This window comes from Pundamilia nyererei, unplaced genomic scaffold, assembly GCF_000239375.1.
Source record: "Pundamilia nyererei isolate P.nyererei 1_Seehausen unplaced genomic scaffold, PunNye1.0 scaffold00098, whole genome shotgun sequence".
NCBI classification, from domain to species: Eukaryota; Metazoa; Chordata; class Actinopteri; order Cichliformes; family Cichlidae; genus Pundamilia; species Pundamilia nyererei.
This window is the reverse complement of record NW_005187499.1, coordinates 2,391,070-2,399,802: the sequence shown is the minus strand read 5'-3', so window position 1 is coordinate 2,399,802 and position 8,733 is coordinate 2,391,070. Positions and strand designations below refer to the sequence as shown.

General features: G+C 38.7%; 1 protein-coding gene across 1 annotated transcript in view; it reads left to right on the top strand.

Annotated features, from left to right (window-relative positions):
* Nucleotides 1-1,237: 1,237 nt before the first annotated feature.
* LOC102211324 (neuropilin and tolloid-like protein 1) overlaps nucleotides 1,238-8,733 on the top strand; it is a gene marked incomplete at its 5' end in the record, with an annotated part of 10,301 nt that continues 2,805 nt past the window's right edge. Inside the window, 5 exons of the mRNA XM_005740287.1 lie at nucleotides 1,238-1,318; nucleotides 3,192-3,319; nucleotides 5,458-5,686; nucleotides 6,322-6,435; nucleotides 6,520-6,664. Coding sequence (XP_005740344.1) covers nucleotides 1,238-1,318; nucleotides 3,192-3,319; nucleotides 5,458-5,686; nucleotides 6,322-6,435; nucleotides 6,520-6,664 — 697 coding nt within the window. The remainder of the gene's footprint in view (nucleotides 1,319-3,191; nucleotides 3,320-5,457; nucleotides 5,687-6,321; nucleotides 6,436-6,519; nucleotides 6,665-8,733) is intronic.

Genomic DNA, 8,733 nt, shown 5'->3' with positions numbered 1-8,733 from the left:
GTTTTTTTTCCCCACTGTTGCCAAAGTGCTTGCTCATAGGGGGTCATATGATTGTTGGGTTTTTCTCTGTATCTATGAAGCGCCTTGAGGCAACTTTTGTTGTGATTTGGCGCTATATAAATAAAATTGAATTGAATTGAATTGAAAAAGCACCAAACTGTTGTATTTTGGACTATCAAGGTGTTTATTCTATAAAGATTTTGTAAGCCTTCATTAACTAGACAAAGTTTATTGTTCAAAAAAATAGAAAGAAATGAAATCAGCTGAATTTGAAGTGGTCAGGTGGGAACATTTCTGTCCTAATCCTGGCTATTGTCAGCCAATGGTATTCCTCCCTCCCTTTGGTTGTCAATTTACTAGGTATGTAGCCACTTTGTGTTGCTATTAATTATTTTTGTCTGTGATCAGTGCAAGATGCATAATTAAACAACATTTCATGGTCCATGGTCACATCATTGCTAATCTCTTCTTAGTTCTACGCTGCTCCTTTTTGTCAGCATGTGCACCCAATGATTCTCCTATTCTCTGGAACTCTGTTAAACAGATACAGCACTCTTGCATTTGGTTTTTTGACGATGATGGTCGAGGGTCTAATGGACAGTCTGGCCAAAAAATCTCCCCTAGATGTTCAGTTGAGACATGGCTAATGATTCACATCATTATCATCTGCATCAATCACACCATACAGTGAACCCTTGTGCCCTATGAATGGGTGTGTTTTCATCCTGTGAGTAAATCACTCCAGTAAGGATAGAAATGTTAGATAAAAATTTAGGAGAAAGGTTATCACTGAGAAAAACTTTGCATTCATTAGCAGTGACTCTTACGTCTTTAGGGAACAAGTGGCGAAAAACCATGTGAGTAAAATGGACCCACTGATTAAACAGAGTCACCCAGGCTATTGCCTGTATTGGTTAGTTTGTCACGCGTCTGCATGTTTCGACATTTCTTCCAACTGTACTGCATTTACTGAACACACGCAAATGTATTTAAATATTATACACCAATCATCTACGACAATAAGACCACCTGCAAATGTTGTGTGAGCCTTCTTGTTCTGCAATGACAGCTCTGGCACCTTGACACAAAACATCTGGGGATATTGTCCACAGAACATCTGCCACACAAACATCTTCAAACACCTTATGTGTACACAATTTTAAATGCATGTGTTCAAATAAATCTTTACAACATGATGTACTCCACGTATGTACGTGGAGTACATCATGTTGTAAAGATTTATTTGCCTCTTACAAGACCGATGTTCTGCTTTCAGATCCCGAGTTTAAAGGGCTTGGGGAACTGCCAGCTCTACCATGTGAGTATTAAACTTGTGTGTGATCATGATACAACATAATATTAGACACAAAGCAGAAAGTCAGTGTAGTGCTTGATTAAATTGATATGTGTTAACATCAAAGTAGGAAACGAGTTGTTAAATCAAATTTACATACTGCAGGAAAGATTTCATGTTGCTGGAAAACTGCAGTACATTACATGTGTCATGTTTTAATAACTGAGACGTTTGTACATGGTGACTTTGTTACACATTAGTCTGAGCTCACAGTACATAAATCTGTGAGCTAGAGGTTAGCAAGTATGATTATAATGTTATATGGAGACAAAATCCTAAGTTAGCATTACTGCAGTGTTACTAGTGATTACTGGAAACTGGAATGTGCATACAGTAATGGAGGTTTTTAACTGCTAGTTTTAACCTTTCCAAATTAATGTATCAGTTTCCCAATCTGCCATGAGAACCAATGTTGGAGTTTAAAAAAAACTAAAAATGTAATGAGGTGTATTTAAATTTTTGACTTAGGTACAGCTCCACACATACATGTTATTTTCCTCAGAATTGTGTTAATAACAGTACTAGAAAACCCTTCATACTCGATGCTACAAGATGTGAAAATTTAAATAAGAGTCTAAAATTTGAATTTGGAAACTTAATTTGTGACATCACAACCAGTTTTGAACCGTTTCTGTCAAAGGGGAAACACAGTGACATGGTGACACATAGTTAGCCTATGTAAAATAAAAATGTTTGCACATTTATCTATTCAAAGATATCTTGTCTTTAACATTCTGAGAGGTAATAAGATGATGAGATAGAGTGCTGTTTAACATTTTCACATTGCCAAGGGCAAGCCCAACTCCACAAAGGATGGGATGCTATGTAAAATGTCAATAAAAACATAAACCTCACAAACCTTTTACGTTATGAAACATATTAGTTCATTTTGAAATTGATGGCAACAGCATATCTGAAAAAATACGAGGTCTAGAAAAGTAAGTGGTGGTAAAAAGAAACCTTTTACAGCTAATTGGGTGAATCGAAATATTCAGAGAATCTGGAAGAATCTCTGTGCACAAGGGGACAAGGCTGGAAATCGTGAAAAAAAAAAAAAAAAGCATGATTCTATCATGGAAATCAGTGCCCGGTCTCAGGAACACTTCCAGAAGTCATTGTCAATGAACACAGTTCAGTGTGCCGTCCATGAACACGGGTTAGAGCTATAGGATGCAAAGAAGAAGCCATATGATCCAGAAACACTGCCATTTTCTCTGGGCTTGCAGATCTACTAGAAAGGCATCATCAGTGTTGAAAAGTGTGTTTTCAGGGAAAAAGACACCCTTTTACCAAGGCAATACCAAACCTACTGCATCTACAGTATTAGAACAGCATAACTTTGCTGGACTGAACTGGCCTGCCTATAGTCCAGACTTTACACCAGTCTTTACACCATTTTGCGCATCATAGAATGAAAATCACAAAAAAGAAGGCACTGCACTGTAGTACAGCTAGAATCCTATATCAGACAAGAATGAGGCAACATTCTGGTCTCCTCAGTTTCCAACGTTAACACACTGTTGTTAAAAGATCAGTGGACGCTACACAACAGTAAACATGGCATGGCCCAACTTTTTTGAGACATGTGGCTGGCATTAAAATTCAAAATGATCTTTTTTCTTAAATTGTATTTTCTCAGTTTAAGCATTTGATTTATAGTTTATGAGGCTTGCAGACCACTGGATTCCATTTTATTTTACATTTTACGCAGCATTTGAGGTTGCATAAATCTATGAAGCGTCAAGTACTACAGAAAACTTGTCTCTACAACTGAAACAGGCCTCATTGTTACAACAGCATTGCTTTAACTGTTACGTAAAACTGCTGCTCTCCACAGTTTGTGAGTTTGAGATGAATGGTCCAGAAGGCTACGTAGATTCAACGCAGATAGCTAAGGAAGGCCGGGCGCAGCAGACTGAAGCCGTGGACTGCAGATGGTACATCAGGGCTCCACCGAGAGCCAAGGTCTGCATACTGTGTGCCATTTCTTTCTTTCTTATTTAAACAATCTCTGCTACTCACAGATGGAATTTGACTCTACTACAAACTTCAGATACCTGGAATTGATTGATTGTCTGCTTGTTGAGACAGTAGGCCGGAGTTCTACCTGTAACATAATGTGCAGTGTTGGTCAAGTTACTTGAAAAAAGTAATCAGTAACGAATTACTGATTACTTCCCCAAAAAAGTAATCCTGTTACTTTACTTATTACTTATTTTCAAAAGTAATTAATTACTTAGTTACTTTTAAAAACACGATTTACAACCTGAATAGGTAATAAAGCGATAGATCTGTCAACCCAATTCTACTTTTTCTGCATAATCCATCATACAAAATGTAATCAAATGGAAAAGTCTCTTTTTTTTTAAACTTGTTTTATCAGTTTTAATCTTTTAACTTTATGCATCAAGCAACAATTAAATTATATGCACCATTCTCCGGCTTGAAGAAATTAGTTTAACATTTAAACCTATTTTCTGCACATTCCAGCACATAAAATAAAATATTTTTTGTGTTTACACTCAGTCTTTCAAATAGATGCAAGTAAAACACAGCAGAAAGTAAATAAAATCAAAGACTAGGAGTCCTGTTGCTCTATTTTCACCTGTAAAGCAGGAGTGAGGCAGGCGGAGGTGTGCTCTGGTGCAGGTGTGGCGCAGCAGTCAGTGGAAGAATCCGCGAGTTTCTCTGTGAATTTCCCATTACGTTGTTGCGCACTCAGAGCTTGTTTAGGGGGTTTTTCGGAGTAAAAAGAAGTTTTCTTCCCACGCACAATGGATGCTAATGTTTTTGTCACTTTTTATGTGTCACTTTTTGAATCAAACTCAAAGTAAGGTCAGTACTTCCAAGCTTTAAATGCTGCATGCTCATATATGATCCATTGTTGATCTGCAGACAGCTGTTGTCTCACGTCGCACTCGCTTACGTCACTGTCTTGAGACATTCTTGCAAAAAAATCACGGTTTTAGTAACGCAGTAACGCAGTAACGCAGCGTTCCTACGGGAAAGTAACGGTAATCTAATTACCGTTTTTGCAATAGTAATCCCTTACTTTACTCGTTACTTGAAAAAAGTAATCAGATTACAGTAACGCGTTACTTGTAACACGTTACTGCCCATCTCTGATAATGTGAACATCACATTTTTACAGTATTCTGCTCAGCAATGACTGATGTGAAACTGCTGTAGCAGTTCTCATTTAATGATGTTGAAGTTGGTTGTTTTCAGATAAACACTGTAGAATTTTTTAAAACCATCTTCAAAACGTCTAAAGATGTCAGCCTTTCAGAGCTCAATAAATGACTGCAGGTCAACAATATCTTGCCAGTTAAATAGTATTGCTGTTAGTATTTACACATCTACATTTTGTCACGGTTCTGGGTCCGTTGGACCCAGTATTTTGAGTTCATTATGTTTTGGTACTTTTGCATCATGGATTTTCCTTTGTTTCTCTGGTTCTTGGTGTTTTTCCATATTATGATTTATGATCTGATACTGTTGTGATTATGATTATCATTTAGTAGCCTTTGGTCAGTGTCAAGTCTGTCTCTGTCTAGTCTGTGTCTTAGTAAAGTGTGTTTTGTTTCCTGTTTTACTTTGAAGGTTCTTGTTCCTGTCTGATGTTAGTGTGTGCAGCTTTGTTCCCCCTGTCTCGTTAGCCCTGATCTCTCCCAGCTGTGTCTCCCTCCTGTTGCCAATTCCCCCGTTACTACCCTGTGTATATAAGCCCTGTGTTTTCCCATGCTCGGTGTCGTGTCGTACCATCAGATTATGCCTGTGTGTCCTTGGTCTCAGTGTTCCATCATCACTTCATGTTTGTTTTCCTGCCAGCAATAAAGCTGAGGTTTTTGAGTTTCAATTCCGTGTTCGAGTCCTGCATTTGGATCCTCATCTCTGCCTGCCCGCACACAGAGCCCTGACACATTTCTTTTGTCACTGTTGGATATTTGAGCCATTTCAACGAGGAATTTTTATGTGATAAATAGAGAAGGTCTTCAAGTCATGAAAAAAATGAAAGGAGAAAAACATAAAGATGTCCCAGTGTTATTAAACTCTGGTCCATTCACAGCACTCTTTCTTCTCATCCTTTTGTCTCCTCACAGATCTACATGCGTTTTCTTGAGTATGAGATGCATAACTCCAATGAGTGTAAGCGTAACTTTGTTGGCATCTATGACGGCAGCAGTTCCGTTGAGCACTTAAAGAATAAGTTCTGCTCCACTGTGGCCAACGATGTCATGCTGGTTACCTCTGTGGGGGTGGTGAGACTGTGGGCAGACGAGGGCAGCAGGAAGAGCAGATTCAAAATCCTCTTTACAACCTTCCATGAACGTGAGTAAATCTGTCTGCCTGAGATTTGTTTCTTTTAAAGATCAAGATTTATTGGAAAATGTTAAATAATGAGTAGAATTTAGATAACAAGTGTTCAGGGGATTGCAACAGTTTATGAAGTATATACATCAGTGGTTCTTAACCTTGTTGGAGGTACCGAACCCCACCCGCTTCATATGCGCATTCACTGAACCCCTCTTTAGTGAAAAATAAAATGTGATTTTTTTACTGGTGCACAAAATGAGCCATGCATGTCATGGCGGAGGCTCTGCCGAACCCCTGAGACCGACTCACCGAACCCCTAGGGTTCGATCGAACCCAGGTTAAGAACCACTGATATACATCTATACATCATCTGCCAGTGAGCAAGCACTTGGTAACAGTGGGAAGGAAAAACTCCTGTTTAACAGGAAGAAACCTCTGGCAGAACGAGGCTCAGGGAGGAGCAGCTAGCAGAACGCTATCTGTGTTGGCTGTTGGCTTCTAGGGAAAGGAGTGGTGCTGTTCCTTAGCAAGCCCATAGCTAATGTTGCCTGTTTAGGCAGAAATGGAGCCAAAAGTGAGTATAGTTAAAGTCTGACTTTGAAGAAGAACATATTGCTACAGCCGTATCTTTCCTGCCTGTCTTGTTTCAGCTCCGTGTGAGAGAGACACTTTCTTTTGCCATAGCAACATGTGCATAAATCACACTCTGGTGTGCAATGGCATCCAGAATTGTGTTTACCCATGGGATGAGAATCACTGCAAAGGTATGTTGAAATTCCAACCACCAGCCACATGCTGTTTTCACAAAACACGCCTGTGATTTCTGTCTGTATCAACCCCTCAACCAGAGACGAGGAAACCGAGCATCCTGGATACGCTAGATAACACTAACCTCACTATCATTGGAGTAACCTGTGGTCTGGTTGCCATCCTGCTCATCATCTCTGTCATCATCCAGGTCAAACAGCCTCGCAAGAAATACATCATCCGCAGGTAAAGTCTCGGTAAATTGTTATTTAGTAGTATTGTCAAAAAGAGAACAAGGGGAATTAAAGACTTTAGTGGTTAAATAAACCAAAACATTCAGAACTATAGAACTTTGTAGACATCAAGGCTCTGTTCACGTACGCGGGTATTTTTTGGTAATATTAGCTTTCTCTGTACTTTTTGACCTCCACATATCCAAAACTTCCTTTCAGAGTGAACATTTCAGAAGTATTTACACGTGAAACAAAGATTTTGTCTTGGTAGATGTGTGATGTGTTTTTATAAGAACAGATTTTTAAATAATAAACAAAACACCTGTGTGCATCAGAATATAGCCCAAAATCGCAAGTGTGCAGTTCCTAATAAATGCTGATGCTGCTTCATGTGTGCTTTGCTGGGACTGAGATATACCTTTAACTATCGATTTGATCAATTTGTAGATCTTGATCTATCTTTACTCAGTAGCCAAAATCGCTTGATTTGAGCAGTGTTTAAAACTGCACATTTACATAGTTGTAAAAGAGTAAAGGGCACGACTTTCAAAATTCTGTTACAGGTCAGACATTTTAACCCTCACATTAATATCAATAACAGGGGCTTTTAATTGTAAACATAAAAATGAAGATTGGAAATGACTGAAAAGTTAAGCCAATACTTTATCTCTGAGGAATTGTCGACTTTTTTGTCAATCACAGTACTTCAGAGGTCACGTCCAAATGTCCAAAAGAAGACTCCCCCACTCTTTTCCATGTGTTGTGACCATCTTGCATCCTTAGTTAATGGTGTAGAATTATGAAGTCGCGCCAGATAGGAAATAAAAACTGCCAGTTATTCATACTTAAACCTTCTGGTTGCTGTGAAATGTACATGTAACGTGCATATGTATTTGCAAATGTTACACTCAATTTACGTGCTAGGTGTAAATTCACAAACCTGTGTTCTGCCAGAAAGTGATTTCTGATGTTTCTATATGTTTTCTACACATAACACCTTTGCCTATATTCTTAAATAAACTGTAGTCAGCTGGATTCCCACAGAGGTTATAAAATGAAGAAATAACCTGCTTTGTCTCTATGACTCTGTGTTATTGTACCTACATTACAGGGCTGTGCAGAGAGGTTTAAAGGGGCGGGTGCTCAAAGTTAAAAAGGGGCACATTGAACCAGGCTGAATAACAACAACACACATTTATCAAGAATCTAATATGGGCAACAAGGCAAAGCAAACGTAGCCGATGCTTTACCTGATGGGTACAATGTTGCTGTTGAGGGGTTGCTGTGGATAGTGCTGGAGGGCAGGGCTGTGTTGATCTGAGACTGTAAACATTAAAAAGTCCATAGGAGAGATGGTAGCTGATTAAACAAGTGTCATGAGATAATAACAAAATGCAAAGATTGGTGACAGCGCTTGGAATCATAAGGCAACAAAAACTGTGAGAAATAATTTAGGCTCTGCCTGTGATTCACTCTTTGCTTCTTTTCTTCCTTCCATCCCATCATTTCATATATCACTCTCCACTTGCTGTCTATCTGAGAACAAGGCACAACTTGCTATTGCAATAAACTATAATCTAATCATCCACACCTAACAACTCTTGCACTTAATCTATAATAAAATGATGACAGAAAAATGTTATAGCCCTGCCTTTAGTAGCCTCACACAGCTCCTACTGTTTCCTCCTCATGTCCTTACCAGCCATGTCTGGACAATGTTATATCATGAGTAATATGTTTTTTAAAAATCCATCTAAATAAAACACACACATGCACGCAGACACAGTGACATTTTAGACCTTCTTCAGAATACTGTATATACGTATATGGACATCATGGTGCTGATCCAGAATCTTTTTTTTTTTTTTTTTTTTTTATTACTAGAGCTACAATAATAAAGCAATGAGGAGGGGGAAGTAATAAATATGAAATAATAATAATGGATTGCATTTATATAGTGCTTTTCAAGACACCCAAAGCGCTTTACAATCCCACTATTCATTCACTCTCACATTCACACACTGGTGGAGGCAGCTACAGTTGTAGCCACAGCTGCCCTGGGGCAGACTGACAGAAGCGAGG